Source organism: Phoenix dactylifera, unplaced genomic scaffold, assembly GCF_009389715.1.
Source record: "Phoenix dactylifera cultivar Barhee BC4 unplaced genomic scaffold, palm_55x_up_171113_PBpolish2nd_filt_p 000119F, whole genome shotgun sequence".
NCBI lineage: Eukaryota > Viridiplantae > Streptophyta > Magnoliopsida > Arecales > Arecaceae > Phoenix > Phoenix dactylifera.
The window spans coordinates 525,406-546,416 of record NW_024067687.1 but is presented as its reverse complement, the minus strand read 5'-3'; the positions used below and the strand labels follow the sequence as shown (position 1 = coordinate 546,416).

At 35.7% G+C, this 21,011-nt stretch overlaps 1 protein-coding gene across 7 annotated transcripts in view; it reads left to right on the top strand.

The window, feature by feature from the left end:
* LOC103697793 (E3 ubiquitin-protein ligase RGLG4-like) overlaps positions 1-19,675 on the top strand; it is a 32,571-nt gene extending 12,896 nt beyond the window's left edge. For 2 of the 7 annotated variants that reach the window (XM_008779725.4, XM_026801377.2), the window contains 11 exons: positions 3,745-3,829; positions 3,962-4,102; positions 4,213-4,326; positions 15,703-15,800; positions 15,918-15,997; positions 17,439-17,544; positions 17,979-18,106; positions 18,204-18,324; positions 18,393-18,449; positions 18,540-18,610; positions 19,342-19,645. In XM_008779725.4, coding sequence (XP_008777947.1) covers positions 3,745-3,829; positions 3,962-4,102; positions 4,213-4,326; positions 15,703-15,800; positions 15,918-15,997; positions 17,439-17,544; positions 17,979-18,106; positions 18,204-18,324; positions 18,393-18,449; positions 18,540-18,610; positions 19,342-19,561 — 1,221 coding nt within the window. In that variant the 3' untranslated portion in view covers positions 19,562-19,645. Of the gene's footprint in view, positions 1-3,744; positions 3,830-3,961; positions 4,103-4,212; positions 4,327-15,702; positions 15,801-15,917; positions 15,998-17,438; positions 17,545-17,953; positions 18,107-18,203; positions 18,325-18,392; positions 18,450-18,539; positions 18,922-19,310 lie in introns of those variants that run through there. The other 5 variants (XM_039116672.1, XM_039116674.1, XM_039116673.1 and 2 more) reach the window with 5 other exon arrangements.
* The last annotated feature ends 1,336 nt before the right edge of the window (positions 19,676-21,011 follow it).

Genomic DNA, 21,011 nt, shown 5'->3' with positions numbered 1-21,011 from the left:
TGGAGTCGACTTATCTACTGTTCTTCTGAAAATGTGTTTTTGTCTTTCTCTATGGGAGTCGACTCATGAATTGCTGGAGTCGACTCATGAACTGTTCTTCTAAAAATATACTTATGTCTTTCTCAGTGGGAGTCGATTCATGAACTGCTGGAGTCGACTCATGAACGTGCCAAGCGTGCCATTTGAGAATTTTTGTGCCAGAGTCGACTCCAACTTTACATGGGTCGACTCTAAGACTATTGCAAGGCACTTTAAAATTCAAAACTCTTTCAATTCGACTTTGAACTTCTTGAAATTGAACATGATGAATTTTATGATATTTTTTCTGAAACACTCAGTCAAATTTATTAGTACAACAAGATATATACTCAAGTATTTTGTGTTTATCAAAATCAAATACGGGATCAACAACAAGATAGCCCCTAGTTGTGGCCTAACAAACAACTTGCTATGCAATTTGAGTTGTAGGCATCTAAATCAGTTGGTTGGCTTGCAGTTGCAACTTGAGCTATATACGACTTGTAGGACTCCAAACAACCCTTACATTGAATATGACCTACAAGTTATCATCCTGTAAATCATATAGTAGACAACAATGAAAGTTATGTTCCAAATCCTTGATTATATGTCTAGGAATGAGCCATGGTTATTCATGTAGTGGTGTCATCCACCACTTACTCAAAGATGTGGTGCATACTTGCATGCATCAAATGCAAATTTAGAAAGAATTTTCTCAAGCATTAAAAGAATTTTGAAAATTTAAAACCAAGGTAACGTCGTGTAGAATGATGAGATGAAGTCCTCTTTTGGCAAAATTGTTCTAAAAGCAAGCTATTCTTTGGGTTTTTTATTTTTAACCTTCTTTGCTATCATTTGATTTATTTTTACTCTGTGTTCTAGATATTCTAAAAATAGCAATCAATTCATTTTTTTATCTATTTTTTCACACTTCGGCAACCTTTCAAATTTTCTCCAAGCCTTTCTTTTGTCCTCTTTTACCCATGGTTCCCTCATAGGTTTTCATTATATCTGAAATAACTTTTTTACTCATGGTTCCCATGCAATTTTTCATTAATTCTTGTTTTCAGAGCCTTATTGCCTCTGGTGCCTATTCTAGTTTTTGTTTAAGTTCACTTGAGTGTCCCAACTATTTTTAATCCTAGCATGCTTGTAGTTTTTTGTCATGCCTTTTCATCTTAGGCCACTCTTCTATCATGCCAAGAGAATAATCTATGTGGTAGTCTAGAAATGATAGATGATGACTTGGAAGTTACCTTTCTGGCATGAGTTGTGTTTCTTGATTAGAGATCAATCAGATATTAGGTGTTGCTTCATGATAAGAAGATATTCTGGTGCAAAAAAGCAACTGATGGCATGGTAATTGCCATTAAAATTTAAATTGACAAAATATGCATTCCCATCATTTAGTCAACTAATGGAGTAGCTATTCCAAACTATTCAGTGAACTTAGCGCCACTGATATTGCTTTAGAGGTTTGGTTGTATATTTTTGTTGTCAAAGTTGAAATTGAGGAGATCAAGATGTGTTTGGAATGTTAACCTAATGCCACGTGCAATGGAAGTGGTTTCCAGTTCAGAATGAATCCATGTTTACATAGTGAAATTATATTTTGATCTAATATGCACTATATTGCTTTCCAAGACTTGACTTATTTTTGGCACAAGCTGCTTATATATATACTTATATGCATGCATGCTTATATAAGAGAATGATGAGCAGAGAAATTGTTGGTGATACCAAGGTGAGGATCGGGCTTGAACCCTGGTCCTTGGTGCCAACCTCGAAAGACTAAGAATTGCAATAGTTGGTACCCTCTCTTTAGAATGAAGGGATTCCTATATCACATGGTTGAAGGGATTCAGCTTTTATTACTTTCCACCAAGGATAAAGTGTTTTCTTAGAATCCATCAAATCTTATGGAGATGAAGATACCGTCTGATCAAGTGAACTCACCCATTCAACATGAAGAAGTATGGGTTTAATAATTCAAACCAAGGTCCGCCGTACCGGTACCGGTCGGCGTACCGGTGGCCGGCCGGACCGGTACGGTACCGGTATCGGTCGGCGTACCGGTGGCCGGCCGGACCGGTACGGTACCGACCGGTACCGGTACCCAAGGTTTGCCGTACCGGTACCGAACCCCGTACCGGTGCCGCACTAGCATAAGCGTACCGAATGTCGGTACGGTACGGTACGCGGTACGTCAGGCGTACCGACACTGGCGTACCGATACCGGTATCCATCGGTACGGGTACGGTACGCTCGGTACCGACCTGTACCGATCGGTACAGCATACCACGGCGGTACCGTACCGGCCGGTACCGGTACCGTACCAGCCGGTATGCGGTGGTTTCAAAAACCACAGCGCGAGGCACTGTGGTTCTATAAAAAAAAAAAATCATACCGGTGCGAACCGGCCGGTTCGCACCGGTACGAGGCCGGTACGGGCTCCGAACCGGCCGGTTCGGCTAAAAAATTGGAAAATACCGGTTTTTTAGTGGTTCCGGTACCGGTCTAGGACCGGACCGGTACGGGCCGGTACGACATTCCATGATTCAAACAATACTGCTATGGGTGCCTCTAGATTCTAAAGCAAACTATTAAAACTACAAAATAGAAGAAAATAAACTAGAATTCACATATTCTAGAGGCTACTAGTGAAGTATGTAACATTGAAAATTCCAATTCAAATTTGGGCACTAGATACCATTTAATTTAAGATGCTAAACAAAGAAAAGGATGCCTTTTGGTGAACTCAATCATTTCTCGTGCATGCAATAACTCCCGTTGTAAATCTACAAAGTGAACTGATTCTATATTGTAAGGTCAAAATTTTTTATAATAGTAAGGTCCAAAAATTTATCATAATCCATAATAATAAGTGGTCTTTTACCTTCAAGATACAGAGTTTTACCAATCTTCTTAAGTGCATTCATATGGTATCTTTTTTTAATCCAATAAGCCTTCGTCCATATAAATATCATTTCCCAAATATCTTCAACTAAAGTATCCAAAAGTATGCAATATGTGGATATTGCTATGTGTATATATGCATCTTGAGTTAGACAAGTGTTACTTCGAATTCATTCACACAGACATATCACTAAAATTGGAAGATATCTTTTATCATCATTCTGGATTGGGTGGGATCTAATGGCAAGTGTGTACAAGTATGACAATGTTGCATCCTTTCACCCAACAGTTGCGACTTGCGAATATGATCCTAGTCTTGAATGCATTATATTGCCCTAAGGATGTGCCCCCGGTATTACAACCAATTAAAAATGGGTCTTATATGGGACACAATGACAATCTCAAGGGATGTGTCCCTAGAATACCTCTGACATCTAAAAGATATTTCTTTCAAAAGATATACTGACATCCAAAATATATATCAATTGCAAGCACCTCTAGATAGAAAAAGCTCGTGCCTATTCAAGGAAAATAAAAAAATTTAATCTTGAATGACCATTAAAAAACAAAAAATTCAAAAATTATTATTATAATTAATAAAGTTCAATAGAAAACTATTTCATCAGCCTTACAATATTAGCCAACCAAATAGTAGCGAAACATCTTTTTATAAGCTTTTGTCTCGTACATTATTCTTAGTGTTATATATAATTTTTATTAACATGCTGGTATTTCTAATTTCTCTGAAACATTATCTTTCTACTATAAAATGAAAGTTTCATGAGCTTAATCTAGCATTTTCATTCACAGGTAACAACTGCGTTGAGAGAATCTGGTTTAGAATCATCAAATCTGATACTTGGTATTGATTTCACAAAAAGCAACGAGTGGACAGGTGGTGAAGTAGTTTTTTCTAATTCATCGTGTTCAATCTTTTTGCAGTGCAATTAGAATTATTTCATGTTAACTTGTTTATTATCTTCTTGACAACAAAAATACATTGAACTTGTTACTTTTCTTGTCAAAGGGAAACATTCATTTAATAATCGAAGCCTGCATGCAATTAGCGATATACCTAATCCTTATGAACAAGCCATTGCTATAATTGGGAAGACTTTGGCTCCATTTGATGAAGATAATTTGATTCCTTGTTTCGGGTTTGGTGATGGTTAGTTCTCATATTAGCCATGTGGATATGCTTATTAATTTTGCCTTCAAATTTGTAAATTAAATTGAGTGTTTTCTTCTTTTCTATTGTGATTATTGTGCACATAACAGCAACCACACATGATCAAGAAGTATTTAGCTTCCACACTGATCATTCACCTTGTCATGGATTTGAAGAAGTGTTGGATTGTTACCGAAAGATTGTCCCGCTCTTGAGATTAGCAGGTAATTCCTTAATTCTCTTCTTCCTGAACTCCCTTGCCTGGAGTGTCACTTAAAGTTTATAGATGGTGTTAAATCATAGCAATTATGAGATATGATTGGATAATTTAGAGTGTAAATTTTGTTGCTTTCTTGCAGACATGTACTATGGGCAAATCAGCATAGAATTTTATTTTTCTAATTCTCACTAGATTCATGATATTTCTAACACACCCAAGTTATTTTCGTTAACAAATTCTTCTTAAAATATTTTTTCTTAGCAACTTAAAGATTGCAAACCTATATAGAAGGTCTAGTATCTAGTATGAAGATTGGACAAAGTGATTTCTCTAATTTCTAGTCTACATACTATATTTTTAAGTATGGTTGTATTTGTGTTTACGATATCATCCAAAACAAGTAATATCGTGATCGTTATCTATTTCATATTTACATACAAAAAGATGAAACGTGATAATGTTTAATGATGATCCATCTTATTGATGGCTCATGGTGATGAATATGATTAAATTGGTCTTGACTTTTTCATGTGGGTGAGTTACCTATAGATTTTTCTTTTTCCTTTTCAATGCATACCTATAGACTTTTTATTATCCATGAGTAAGTTGAAACTTTTGATCTTTTATGCATTTATTCTATCTTCCCTACAGTAGATATTTGGAAGTAATTGTTCCCAAACCTTTGAGCATGTGCTATTAGCTACCATAAGATGTCTCTCTTTATTATTGATGAAGAAACTACATTGTTCTTCAATGCATACTGAATGTTACTAAAATTGTCAATTACAAAGTACAAGCTTGTGTTTGTGTGGTCAATATATGTGTCCACATTTTATTCCAAAATGAGATGTTCTTGACTTTTTTGATGAAACATTGTAAGAGTAAATTGCATGGTGTTTGATGTTGGAAAAAATAGAGGGGAAAGACAACAACAAACACTCCAACACCAACCAGAAATTCGATAATAGTGGCAAACCCAAAATTTCCAAGAACAAGAACAATGGATAGATAAAAACTCACCACTCAAAGGAATCCACCCAAGGGATACAAAGTTTGATGGAAAAATAAAACTCACCAGCCATAGGAATCCACCCTAGGGATACAGAGTTCTAGTGATCATCACCCACAGAAGATCTTTCTGAGATACAGAGCAAGAACATGCTCACCCCCAAAGAAAAAGCCTAGAGATACAGAACATCCGAAAGAAGAAAAACAAGCCAAAGGCTTAATTCTTCAATTCACTCAAACTCGAATTAAATTCACTCTAAAAACAAAACATAGGGCATGCCTTTATATAGGCACTTTTGGAATGCTTTTTAAGCAATTACAAATAATCCTAAACTTAGGGAGAAAGACAAAATGCCATAATAGGCATTCTCTAAGTAGGCATCCCATAAGAAAGAAAAACACCACATATTGGCATTCCATTAGAGTCCTAAACGTGAGAGAAAAAAAAGACCATATTTAGGTGGTCTAAAATTTGCCTTTGTTTAGGCATAAACCAAAAATAAATTGTCATAGAAGGATTCTTTTTTGGCTCTCTTGATTGAAAAGGACTCCTTAAGCACCCGTGTCAAAATCGCATAGACAAAATTCTTTTTTGGCTCCCTTGGTTAAAAAGGACTCTTCTTGTGCACCCGTGTCATGCTCTACCGGTTGAAAAAGACTTGTACTCGAGTTTGGACCAGCTTCATCTTCATCTCCATGATAAGAAAACAAGTCAGATACATTGAATGTAGCTGAAACACCATAGTCTTCTGGAAGTTCAATCTTGTAAGCGTTCTCCCCAACACGTCACAACACCTTGAATGGACCATCAGCTCAAGGCATTAGCTTCCCATACTTTCCAGTTGGAAAACGCTCCTTCCAAAGATGAATCCATACCAAATCTCCTTCCTTGAAAGTCGTCGGCTTACGATGCTTATTGGCACTAGCACGATACTTCTTGTTTTGTTTGATAATTTTCTCTCTAATCAGAATCGACATCTCTGCTGAATTGTTGTGTTGATGGAATAGAAGCTAAATTCAAGGGGCTAATTGGATTAAGGCCATACACTGCTTCAAAAGGACTATAACTAGTAGTTTGACTTGTCGAACGGTTGTAGGCAAACTCCGCCTGAGCTAACATAAGATCCCACTGACGAATGTTTTTACCCATAAGACTCAATAAATTTTTGAAGGTTCGGTTAACAATTAGTTTGCCTATCGGTTTGAGGATGATGTGACGTGTTGAAAAGTATCTTCGTTCCAAGCTTTCTCTTCAAAGTGCGCCAAAAGCGACTCATCAACTTGGTATCTCGATCCGAGACAATCATTTTTGGCATGCCATGAAGTCGCACAATCTTCTGAAAGTACAAGTCAGCTATATGTGAAGCATCCACGATCTTGCTACATGGAACAAAATAAACCATCTTCAAAAAACGATCAACAACGACCATGATAGAATCCTTGTTCCTTTGTGTCCGCGGCAGCCCCATCACAAAGTCAATGCTAACTTCCTCCCATGGTGAATTTAGACTGGTAACGGGGCATACAAGCCTCTATTTTGCCCATGACTCTTGGTTATATGACAAGTCTTGCATCGCTCCAAGTGCCTCATAATGTCTCGCTGCATTCTAGGCTAGTAGAAATGAGACGCCACCAACGAAAGAGTTTTGTCTCGCTCAAAATGTCCAGCTAGGCCATGACGCAGAATGGAGGTGGGATGATTGCTCTGATACCAATTGACGCAGAACGGAGGTGGGTTGGTTGCTTTGATACCAATTATGTGGTGGGATTTATGTGGTGGACTTGGACGGAAGGGCTGATCTTTGTTCTCTCTTTTGTTTTTCTCAAGTGGCGGTTAGGGTTTTGATTGATGGAAGGATGAAGGAAGAAGAAGATGATGATGATGAAGAGATTGGGTTCTATGGATGGCAGCCAAGTTAAGAAAATGGTGAATAATTGGACTAGGTCTAGAGTTGGGGCATGGTGATGTGGATGCAAGGAAGATGTAAGGAAGATAATTAGGTCTTGATTGACAGAGTCTCACCTTCGCTCAAGAACTCGGGGTTCGCATGAAAAATGAGAAGTCTCACCTTTCCAGCTTCTACCGATGAATAACCTCGGCGTCTCACTAAGGGTTTTTAAGACGTCTCACCTAGGAAGGGAAGAACCTTTGGAGTCTCACCAAAGGAGGAAGAAGAAGTCTTTCACTTCTAGATTACAAGAGCAATTGAAAACTAAATTAATTCTCTGATTTTATTCTTCAACCTTCTCTTTATATAGAGTAAGAGGTTGGAAAAATATGGGCTATTACAATCAAAATTTTAGGACTCTAACTAAACATGGACTCTTTTAAATCAAATCAATCATTTGACTAAATCACCCAAGCGACGATCCATACACAAGGCATATCTAGGTTGACTCGGGCTCCTGCTCCTATATCAGGCCATCTCCATGAGCTTCTAGAATAATTGCCTCCCCATTGAGCATTGAGGAATGCATAACCGATTGCCTTTGAAAAGAAATCCATTCTACAAGACAAAATGATTAAATGGCCCTTTCATGCATTCAGTTCAAATAATACCGAAATACGGATCATCTTGATATAGCTTCTTGAGAACTTCAAAGCCTAAGACCTTCACTTGCATAGTCGACAACAAGGAATATCTTCGATTTAATATGTCAGCCACCATATTCTGAAGTCCAGACTTATGCTTAATGGTGAATGAATAGGTCTGCAAAATTCTGCCCACTGAGCATGTCGTCGATTCAATTTGTGTTGCCCATTGATGTACTTCAGTGCTTCATGATTAAAAAGAACAAATTCTTTGGGTAAAAGATAATGGCTCCAATAATCCAAGGCTCGCACGATAGCATAGAATTTCTTGTAATAAGTAGAATATCGCCTCCAAGACTTACTCAACTTCTCGCTGAAATAGGCAATAGGCATTCCTTCCTGACTAAGGACAACACCAATGCTCACATTAGAAGCATCACAATCTACTCCAAATATGCTTTGAAATTTGGCAATGCTAATATAGAGCTTCAGTTACCTTCCTCTTCAAAACCTCAAAACTCTTCTAAGCTTCTTCAGTCCACTTACAGACTCCCCCTTTCAAGCAATCCATGATAGAAGAAATAATAGTACTGAAATCTTTCATAAATCGACGATAAAATGGAGCTAACCCATGAAAACTTTGGATATCATGAATAGACTTCGGAACATGCCAGCTTTTGATCGCCTCCACCTTGCTTGGATCTATCTTGATTCCAACACTTGAGACCACAAAATCTAGGAAGATGAGGTTAGTAGTGCAAAAGTGACACTTCTTCAAGTTCACATACAGCTTTTGCTCCCGAAGCTTCTCAAAACTTGACGAAGATGCATCGATTGATGATCAATGTGCTTGTTGTACACTAAAATATCATCAAAGTAAACCACAACAAACAAACCAATAAAAGGTTTAAACACATGATTCATAAGGCGCATAAAAGTGCTCGGGGCATTCAACAATCCAAATGGCATAACCATCCACTCATACAATCTATCCCTTGTCTTGAAAGCAGTCTTCCACTCATCTTCCAGCCTTATTCGGATCTGATGATAACAGCTCCTAAGATCAATCTTAGAAAATATAGAAGCACCATGCAATTGATCAAGTAGGTCATCAAGACGTGGAATTGGAAACCGATACTTGATTGTGATCTTGTTCACTGCTCTACTATCAATGCACATATGTCAAGAACCATCCTTTTTAGGCACAAGAACAGCTGGAACCGCACAAGGACTCATGCTTTCCTTCACTAACCCCTTAGCAATCAACTCGTCTACTTACCTTTGTAACTCTTCTTGCTCCTTAGGATTCATCCTATATGCTACCTTATTTAGGAGACTAGCGTCGGGTATGAAATCAATGCAACGTTGTATGTCTCTCATAGGTGGTAGTCCAGGTAGAATTTCATCAGGAACAACTCACACTTCTACTCATTCTCCTCTAGAGCAACAAGGGCATAGGTCCTACGAGATTCCATTATGGCCTTTTCAACTTCAGTTTTGTACAAAAGGTTATTTTCCTCCCCTTTAGAAGGCTTGGGACTGCTCTCTATCTTAGTAGGCTCTAAACAATCTTTACCCCATCCTTCACAAAGGAATTCGTATTGTTGAACCCATCATGTATCATCATCTTTCTATTATATTGCCATGGACGACCAAGTAATAAGTGACAAGCATCCATAAGTATAATATCACAACAACTCATCGGAATTTTTTTTTACTAATAGAAAATTAAACAAGGCAATGCTTGTGAACCTTTACCTCATTACCCTTGTGAATTCAAGAAAGCTTATATGGTCGAGGATGTTCTTCCGTTTTGAGCTTCAATTTCTCCATTGTTGCTGCCACGACATTCTCACAGTTCCCTCCGTCAATGATTACATCACAGACTTTGCCATGAGAAGTGCATCGTGTATGGAAGATGTTGTTGTGAAGCCACCCGTCATCTTCTACATGTGTTGCGCTCAAGCTCCTATAAACAACTAGAGATTCTCCTTGATCGGCATAAACCACTTCCTCTTCTTCTACCTCCTCATCATATATTGGTTCACCCAAATCTTAGGCTTCACCTTCATCTTTCTCCACAAGAGAAATAATTTTACAATTAGGACAATCAGATGCAATATGGTCTATACCTTGGCATTTGAAGCATCAACGACCGGTAGGAGGTAGGGAACGACTAGAACCACCTGCTGGATTTTCTGCTTTAGAAGAAATTTTTGACAAGGATGCTTTGGTGGAATTAGCCTTGGAAGGTCCAGCACTCCCTTGATTAAAAGAAGTGTCATGACTTGTAGAGCGAAAAACTCCCCTACTATGCTCCTTCATTTGCTTCTCAACCTTAGCTACAAGCTTGCACACATCGTTAAAAGTCCAATAAGGTTGCAATTGTACCACATCACAAATTTCACCACGTAACCCGCCAAGATAACGGACTGTGGTTTGCTCCTCGGGCTCCTCAACATCACACCGCAACATGAGATACTCAAACTCAGCAGTATAATCTTTCACAGATAATTCTTTTTGCTTAAAATTATGAAATTTGAGAAAAGCAGCTTGCCTGTTTATTATTTGAAAGAAATTTCTGTCTCACCACCTTTTTCATCTTTTTTCATGTCACAATTCGTCTTTTTCCTTCATGTGCCCTCTACTTCTTAAGATGCTCCCACCAAATAGAGGCATGTTTCTTCAACTTGATGGCTACAATTTTCACCTTACGATGTTCTGTCTTGGTATTCAAAGATGTGCTCCACCGTATGCAACCAATCAATGAACTCATCAAAATGCGCCCTTCCTTCAAAATCAGGAATATCAACTTTAATGTCGAACTCTTGTTGAAAGTCGCGACTCCTTCGGGAACGATTCGATGTTGGCCTATTATCACGATGAAAAGGATTGGTCTCCTTCCTCATCATGTGAATCTTCTTCCTCTGGTTCATGACTTGGGATATTATGTCTCAAATTTCGAAGGCTCGCCAAATTTTGTTGAAGCCGCTGCATTTCTCTCCGCAGTTCTTCATTCGCAGCATGATGAAGATCCCGCTCGCGGTTTGGTCCTTCAATTTCTTGCCCTCTTCGACCCCGACCATGTTTAGGCATGACAACCTAAGACACTCTGATACCAAATCTAATGCCGAAAAAAATAGAGGGAAAAGACAACAACGAATACTTCAACATCAACTAGAAATTTGATAATAGTGGTAAACCCAAAATTTAAAAAAATAAGAATAATGGATAGATAAAAACTCACCACCCAAAGGAATCCACCTTAGGGATATAGGGTTCTAGTGATCACCACTCACAGACAAGCTTTCTGAGATACAGAGCAAGAACACACACCACCCAAAGAAAAAGTCTATAGTTACAGAACACCTAAAAGAAGAAAAACAAGCCAAAGGCTTAATTCCTTAATTCACTCAAAGTCGAATTAAATTCACTTTAAAAACAAAACATAGGGCATGCCTTTATATAGGCACATTTGGAATGCTTTTTAAGCAATTACAAATAATCATAAAGTTAGGAAGAAAGACAAAATGCTATAAATAGGCGTTCCCTAAGTAGGCATCCCAGGCATCCCATAAGAAAGAAAAACACCATATATTGGCATTCCATAAGAGTCCTAAATGTGAGGAAAAAGAAAAAGACCATATTTAGGCGATCTAAAATTTGCCTTTGCTTAGGCATAAACCAAAAATAAATTGCCAAACAAAGAATTTTTTTTGGCTCTCCCGGTTGAAAAGGACTCTCCTTAAGCACCCATGTCAAATCGCCATAGACAAAATTTCCTTTTGGCTCCCCTGGTGGAAAAAGACTCTCCTTGCGCACCCATGTCAGTCTTGCTTTAGCTCAACATGCTATGAAGGACATTCAACCAACTAGAATGATCTTCCTCTGGTAGCTAGTAATCCTTGCATGATTGTCTTCTCATCAGGTTCGATATGATTTTTTTTGAGATTCTAATTTTTCCTCGTATCTTGTTAAAATAGAAATTATTTTGTTAGTTCAAAAGAATTCCCACAAATATAGCTTAAATAAAAATCTCTATTCTTTTGGCATGGCCCTCCCCTTGAAGCAATTGTTTGATTTTTGCTTCTCTCGATAACGACATGCTCTCCAAGAGGCAATCCCGGTTTATCTTAAATTTATCTCTAATATGTAACTTAAACATTTAATCAAATAGAGAGTAGAAAGTAAGGAATGGAGGAATAAGATTTGGTTAGGGAAGGCAAAATAAATAAAGTCCCTTCTCAACCATAACTCCATTCGTTTCGCTCTAAGATACATGCCCAACTATTCCAAAATCTCCATTTGTTTCACTCTTTAGGGATGTTGGGAACCATAACTCCAAACCTAGATTAGGAAGTGTCAAAGTAATTTGAAATATAAAATATAGTTTTGATAGTTTGTTTGTGAAAGGAAGAGAAGGAACGCTCATTGCTTTCTTAATGCAACCTTGACTACTCTATCCATAGTAGAGGATTGATCCCCGAAACATTTGTTAGGATGAAGAATTGCAGATCTTTGTTCTTTATCTCTAAGAGGAAACTGATACCAATGGTTATGGGCTACAATGTTGCATCCTTGATCCTAAAATATACCAAACTATACTTTTAACATTTAAATGATCTCTAGAGACGATCATTGAATGATTTCTCTTCAATGTATTACTGATGTCAAATGATTTTGAAGAAAGGGTAGCATAGTTTAACCTAGATAGAGACTCACAACCTTATTAAATCAACTGTAAAAGGAAGAAGCAAGAAAAAAGATCTTTTGCAAGAGGTATTTATGTTTGAATGCAAAAGATAGATTTATTCATTGCATTCATTAGCATAACTATGTATAAGTTCATGCTTGCTCCCATGATATGGAAAATTTGAGAATGGTCATCTTAAATTTATACGGGAGGAATAAGACGTTCAAAGGCATTCTAAATTGTCCTACAAATTCTTCCCTAGTTCATGGATGTCATATGAGTTAGTGTGCAAATCTTGAGAATAAACTGGGAATAATGAATTGTTCAGTTATGCTACAAAGTGAAATCTACTATATGGATCCTCATTTTTAAGTGGATGATTCACTAGTCATTGTCCTTTCCTCGAGAACTCTTTGGTTTTCCTCCCTACACTTCTCATTTTAGAATTCTTTTACATATCTAGAAAAAGACCTCCTTAATTTATATGTTCTTCAATGTTCCCTAAGATGCCTCTAACAACAAGAATCAAACAAGAAACTTGAAAATTTTAGTTTCCTAACTAATTCTCAATTAAGAATGATTTTTCTAATCACATTTTTTAAAAGCATTATGTTTTTGGTTGGATTAAACATAGTAAACCATTTTTTTGGGTCTTGAAAGTAATACTATATTAAAGGTGAAAAAACTATGTTAAAAAAAAAATACAACTATAGTAGTGAATTTATGTGCTTACCATTGAATATAATTTAAGTATTTATCTTATTATTTGTTAATTCAATTTTTGAAATTTCCTTAATTTTACTAAATTTTCCTTTTTTTTCCTCCAAAATCTGAAGTTTCCAACTGCATCAAGTGGTCCCAAATGCCAAACTTGGGGAATATGCCTTGATAAGGCAAACCAAAAAGAAATGATATGGAACTTCAACAAATTCAAGGTTGATGATTTGTCTGTGTCATTTTGTCATCTTCTTTAATGAACAAGTTCATGTTTAGTATATATTAGGTTTAGGTGTCTACTTTTTCTTTTTGTTATTAAGATATATTCAACAATTATGTCCTATAACTGGCCTTTTGAGCAAAAGGAAGTCAGGGTGCTTCTCTTAGTAAAATAGGTTAACCATAGTGAGTAGAATTTTTAAGCAAGTTTTAGCAAATCACATCCACAACTAGATGTTTTAAGGCTAAGGCTTAGATTTTAGGTTGAATTGCATCATTACTTTGGCCACAAATATCGACACTTTCTTTGGCCATGCTTCTTGGACCTCTTCTTCTCAACCATGAACATGGAGTAGTATAACATATGCCTCCGTTATTCTCTTTGTTGATTATATGGTCAAATCAACCACCAATCTTGCTCTAGTCCCATCTCTTGTGCTTTCATAGTGCATGGTTTGTGACAAGAGATGATCGTATTCTCAAGTTATGCTTTTAAACATTTCATAATTTCCTAACCAATTTAATTTTATAGTTCAACAAGATTCTATAACAACATAACACAAATAAAGTTTGCAAAATCTAAGTTGCTACTATTTTCTTTTCTGATATTTTTTCTTTATTTGATAAAAGGATCGAAGACAAGTAGCTACATATAGGGGCTAGCGGGCCCCAATATACCCCTAACCCCTAAACACTAGTGATTGAGGGTTTCTTCCAATGTTGTTTAATATAGACCCATGTTTAGTTTTTCTTCTATTTGAGGTTATCTCTCACACAAAAATAAATTGTGTCATCCACATAATATACTTTTTGGTTATTGTATTAATACATGATATATTCATCAATATGCTATAGTATATGCCATGATATTCTTTATTCCTTTTTGAGCCACGTATTTTTATATAGATATGTTGAGTTCTTGAGACAGACCACTCAACCCCACCTATCATAACAACCAAATTTTATTATTTTCTAAAATAAAGCTCTTAGTTCTCTATAAAAGATTTCTGCTTCCATTCGTATGCACCCCTTAATTATGGACAAGCAATCAAAACTTAGCACTGCAAAAGAACTTTTTTTAAGAGAAATCCTTTACGAGAAACATGACATGTTCCTTCAAAGGGACATCCTGGGTCTACCCGAAGTTAAGATTTTATAAATAAATCTTTTGCTAACATTACAAGGCTTAAGGTTAAAATATAATCGGATATTGTGTTTTGTTCCCTTCGTATCAATGTTTGCATATTTATTCAATAATAACTGCAGCATAAAATGACAGCCTATTGACAAGATATAATGAATCGTTATGTTTCCTTTCTGAAATTTACTCTAGTGGAGAAGTTTGAGGTCAAAAACAAACTAGTAGAGCCCATAGACGGTTAAGAAGTGGTAAAAGACTAGATCAAAAATATTGGATATGCTCCTCTTTTGTGCTCTTGTTCTTACATTTAACTTGAATTTTATTTTCCCAAAAGGGTGAACTCAAGCTGATTACAACACTCAAAGCATGCACCCAAACTCACTTCAATCACTCTAATATAATTAACTCTTACTCTAATTTTCTCATAAATTTGACAGAGAGATTTATCTTGGTTATTTGAGGTGGTATTAGCAAGAATGTAAAAGTTTGTAAGCAACTCTTCATTAGACGAGAAAATCCAGTCATTATAAGAAGTATCTATTCGGCCACCTCTTGATTGAAGGGATGTCTCTTGAGTCAAAAGGGAGACATGAGGATGAGAGTCTCTAAATTTATGTTCTTTCAAACAAACATTTGCATAATCAATTGGATGAATATGGTAAGTTAAGTAAACACCTTTATTGAAGATTGAAATCTTGAAATGTAGAGGTCAACTCCATAAATGAAATATGGGACATAAGAAAACTTAGAATTACTTGAATGAAAAAAAGTACAACAAATTGAAAAGAAAAGTAATAGGAAACATGAGTGTAAAATTGTCTAATTATTAACACAGATAGTAAATAATTTGGTTATGATTTTATAAATAATTTTCTACTGATTTTCTTATACTTTGACAATTAATGGTGTGGAAAGTATCTAGATACATGGTCTTCTATTCTTACTAATGTCTGCATACTAGTTTGGTAATTCTTGCATTATTTTCATTATAGACACCTTCTTTTCATATGTTATCCTCTGCTGAAGCAAAGAAGTGCATTCTGATCGCTCATGTTTAATTATGTGGAAGGACCTACTAGTTTTGCACCTATAGTGGAGGCTGCAGTTGACATTGTTGAGAAAAGCAATGGGCAATATCATGTGCTGGTCATTATTGCAGACGGCCAGGTTGAGACATTTCTAGCTGTCCTCTCCCTATTTTAATAGCCCCTCCCAAAGAAAAAGAAAAAGAGCAAAAAAAAAAAAAATTCAACACTCATTGAATATTTTTTATATATTATGAAGGTCACTCGAAGTGTGGAGACAGATATTGGAGATCTTAGTCCACAGGAGAAGAAAACAATTGACTCTATTGTCATGGCAAGGTATCCATATCAGTTTTTTATTCAAAATTTAGCACTCGTGATCACTATAAATAATTGAAGTACAATGAACAATATGATTTGGTGTAGGAGTGGTAGGTTGTATATTTTTCTTGCTCCATTTTACTTTATCTTCTTTTCTTATAAATATAATTAGTGTCTCATCCTATAGAATACTTACAAGAAATTAATCAAATGAGGGCTAGATAAATACAAATAGTGAAAAACCATTGGAATTCATAATTAGAAAGCAAAAATTGAGGTTGTTTTCTTCGATGATTAATTAAAATGTTTTGAGAATGAAAATGAAGAACTTATGCATGGTTTGTTATAAGAAGTGCATTACAACACTATGGCAAATGTGTGTGGGAGTAATGATAAGCTTGCTTATAGTAGTAATTTTTCTCTTTCTAAGTTGTGGATTTTATTGTGATTTTTTTCGCCTTTTCTAGCAACTCTAGTTTTGTTTGACAAATCTTACGTTGTAGATATAGTGCCAATGTACTAATAAGATTTCTCAAAACCCTCTCATAGACTTCTTCAAATAGGCAAAATATAACAATGACTGATGTTTACTAACTTGGCTTTGATTACAACCAAACAATGAAGCAATTTCTATAATAGAAAGAAATAAATTTGACCCTTATGGAAAACCCTAGATTGGCATTACATAAAATGACCAACTATTGGCTAATTTGATCCATCTTAGTTTTCATTGGCGAATCTCAGCTGGTGTACAACATATGCTATTTCTAGTCATCGACAAGTACCTAGAGATCCAACTTCCTTAATCCATATGTTAGCAAAGGTATTAATAGTTGAGATCGTATGCCTCTAGTTTGATTGAAATCTCAATCCTAGTGATGCAAAGAAAATTCCTATAAATCAAAATTAGTAACATATGTGACCAGTCACATCATAGTGCCTAGACATCAAAAATCAAAATTTCTCAAGATTAGCTCCTATGGCATCAAGTGATTCCAAAACACACAATCCCATATGTTTGATATAGGTTTTAATTTGTTCTAGAGATTAGAAATATTCAAATTTATTGAGTTTAATGCACACTTAATGTGTCTAGATGAAGTAAATGTATGTTTTCTTAAATCATATGACATGCAATATATTTTAACATATTAATTTTATTGGTCTTGCCTATTTATGTCAACTTGATGGACATGTAAGAAATCTTCAAAACAAACTCTACTTTTATTTGTAGTCGTATCTTGATATTAAAGGGTTTGTATTCTTAAACCAATAAATTCATCTTTGAATATATTGTTTGGATTAAGTCTTCGTCCACTTGAAGGAAGGATACAACTCAACATTAATATAACATAGTAATAAAATTGAAAGCTTAATCTATGAGATATCACTATTAACATTATTAGCATGACAATTCATTGAAGTTAAAAAATAATTACAATACAATTTTCAATTTTAGTGCTTACCCACTATCAATCGTGCTTGTTGGAGTTGGTGATGGACCTTGGGAAGACATGAAAAAATTCGATGACAAGATTCCAGCACGAGATTTCGACAATTTCCAGGTATTGCAATAGCATGATTGTATTAACTCCAGTAAGTTAGTATATATGCTTGATCACCAACTTTCCTTAGAGTCGGGCGATTAAAGAGACTATGCAAGTCAATCTCCTTCCAAAGCTTCAAGCTGCTTGAGCTATAATTTCACTCTTTGACTGTCCATCTCTTAGCTGATTATGTATGATTCCATGGAATGTTGAGCATTGATGGCCTACTAATCAGCATATACATGGCATGTGAAATTTTAAGTTGGTTCATCCATGCTTCAATTAGTAGGAAACATGTTCTATTTAAAACCAAAAACTGATTTGATTTCAAAAGGTCGGTTGTTGTAGTTTGCCCCAACCTGTTATTTTTGTTAAAGTTTTTAAACAAGTTCGGAAAGAGACCCGGAAAATATGCGCCGGGCTGCAGTGATCAATGCTATTTTGGAATGCAGTTTGTCAACTTCACTGCTATTATGTCAAAGAATACGAGCCTGGCAGAAAAGGAAGCAGCTTTTGCCCTTGCTGCCCTAATGGAGATCCCTATCCAATATAAAGCAACCATGGAACTTGGAATTTTAGGGTATGAAAGTAAAACTTGTTTTCTTTTGTCCTTTTACTATTCAAGCCTCTAATCCTGTGACTTTGTTTGCATCTCCCTGCATGCATTATCTATGAAGTTTTGTCACTGGGACAGCTAAACGAGTGGTACCATGCCCTCCTCCTATGCCTATTACCCGTCAACAATCATCAAGGAGGGAACCTAAACGCTCACAATCAACAAGTTATGAGCAAAACCAGGTATGAAATATTTAATTCATTTCTGACATTCTAGCTGGATATCATTCTAAGAACTCTTATTGCTTTAGGCTTGCCCAATTTGCTTGACCAGTGCAAAAGACTTAGCCTTTGGTTGCGGTCATATGGTAAGTCATGAACTAGATTTTTAATAACTAGGTTCCATTGTTGGATACACTATTGGTATAATATTAATTAATTCATATATATGTACACAGTGCTGTAAAGAATGCGCACAGAACTTGACAAATTGCCCAATATGTCGAGCAGTTATCCGATCACGTCTAAGGTTATATTCTGGATGATGCTGGCTACGAATTCGCATGGATTCACTATATCTTCAAGCCTTGTGTTTTTTTTCGGCTGGTTTAGAAATGGTTCTATTGCATAGCCAAGATGGATAACTAGAGTATATGTTTATACATACTTTGCTGTTGTCAACTATTAATGTAATGGATTTTTTGTCCGTGTAATAACCAGCTTTTTAGATCCTCAAAGCCTTATTGATGTTTTTGGGTAGTCTGTCCTTTCTTTTATTTGCATGTCCATTATTATTCCAGGGCAACTTGTTCTAATAAATCAAATATTGGATGGAGCATAGCTTTTGATCAACAAATAACCTACATGAAGATTTTTGAATGAATACATACATAATTCCAAGACATGTTTGATATTTCCATATTTTAGTACAAGAAGTTGTATCGACAACTCAGTAGAATATTTTTGGAAGTACATCATGACCGTTTGATGTGGTTACTCTTTTGAATCCCCATGATATTATAGTAGAATTTTTGTAAATCCAAATATGATATTTTGAGTAGATTGTTTTATTTTCTTGTTCATCATTAACTTAGAAAATGTGGACTATTGCATTGTCCAATATGGAGCATAGCATCTTATCAACAAATACTAAAAATCTGATAATGAGATATGCCGACAAAATGATGATCTAAATTGTCATTGTGATTGAGTAATCTTTCTCATTACAGATACGTGATTTTAAATATTTGCCCTATGCAGCACACGTCTTGAAGTTTATGAATGTGACACCATGTTCCGAAGACAAATACAACACAATCTTGCACATTCAATCTATATACATTGTGTGAATGCAACAAGCTCAAACACAAGACTCCAGCAGGCAGTTGCAACTTATGTATTGATCAAGGAAATGTTTAAAAGTTTTGTAATTTTGAATCGATGGACTTTGTATTTCTTATTTCTCTTTGTATTCTTATAAACAAGATTTTACGATTCCACAACCTTGTGTACCCACATTGTGTCATACCGTTGACCAGAAATTGTGAGCTAGTTTAATCTCTAATAGTAATACTAAAGATAAACTACATCTGTATGGTCAAATCTTACTTCTATTCTCACTCCCATGGTGATACCTGCATCTGCACTAAGTCTTCGAATTTGTAAGTAATGAAGAGAGCAAATAATGGGTCAATAGTCCAATAAGTAATGAGCACCTCAACTAGATAATTCAATAATTTTTTTTATAATAATAAGTATACAAGCAAAGTCAATATACATTAAAATAAAATAAAATAAAAATATCCATAGTTTTTTGAATATGCAATTCATTTCCATAAATGTAATTTAAAATATCATGTCCATATCTATGTCCAAAATTGTTGTTGCTAGGAATCGATCCAACCAAGATGTCACGCTGGAGGGCTTAATGATTGATTTTTTAGGCTGTGGAGGTCGACAGAAGGTCACGATATATCTCTGAGGTGGTGAGGTGGAGATCGATTTGCTTGGATGGCGATGGCTCCAACACCAATTGTTCTTGGAAAGGTCCTTGGATCGTGCTCGGGCCTTTGCTCCGACGATGGATCTAACTTGAAATAAAAAGGATGAAGAAGCGGTAGGGAACCCTACAATGTCTAAGTCAAATATTCTTAGGGAATAGTGGAGATGTTGTGAGAGTAATAGAGCAAGCTTTGATTGGTCGATCTACCACGTCGGTTGTAGTCGCATCCGAGGCATATCAATATCCATAAGTGTATTTCAAAAATATCATACTTCAACTCATCAGCCATTCTATGACCATATCTATAAGATTAAAAATAGTCAAAGCGCCAATATATAACCTCCACTGGTAGGGTATCGATGTGCCAACATATAACCTTTACTGACAGATTATCGATGTGCTAACATATAACTTTCTGTGGTAGGGTCTCAATGTGCCAATGTATAACTCCTACTAGCAGGGTACGATGTACCAACGTCTACTACCAAGGTATTAATATTCTAATATATAACCTTCACTAGCAGAGTATTGATGACATAGTCAAGTTGCGAGTTCAAATCTAAAATGTATTAAGGATCTATCTACAAAATAAGATGTCATATTCTAGTCAAAATAGGTGTTCTATAAGATCAATAAATGACGCCTGATTATCAATAAACAATATGCATAATACTTTGTAACAAAGACATTTACGAATTAGAAATTTTATTTGTCATTCAAAACACACCAAAAAATTCATAAATTATATACAAAGCGACTCATAATTTATTTAATATCAAAAACTTGTATTAATTAATTGAAATATTTAGAAAAGGTGGATCATTGTATACCTTATGCAAACAACCAATGGACGAATCCAATATCCAAAACCTAATATCCAAAATTGTATTTTATAAAAATATTGCTATGGAAAATATAAAATAAAATC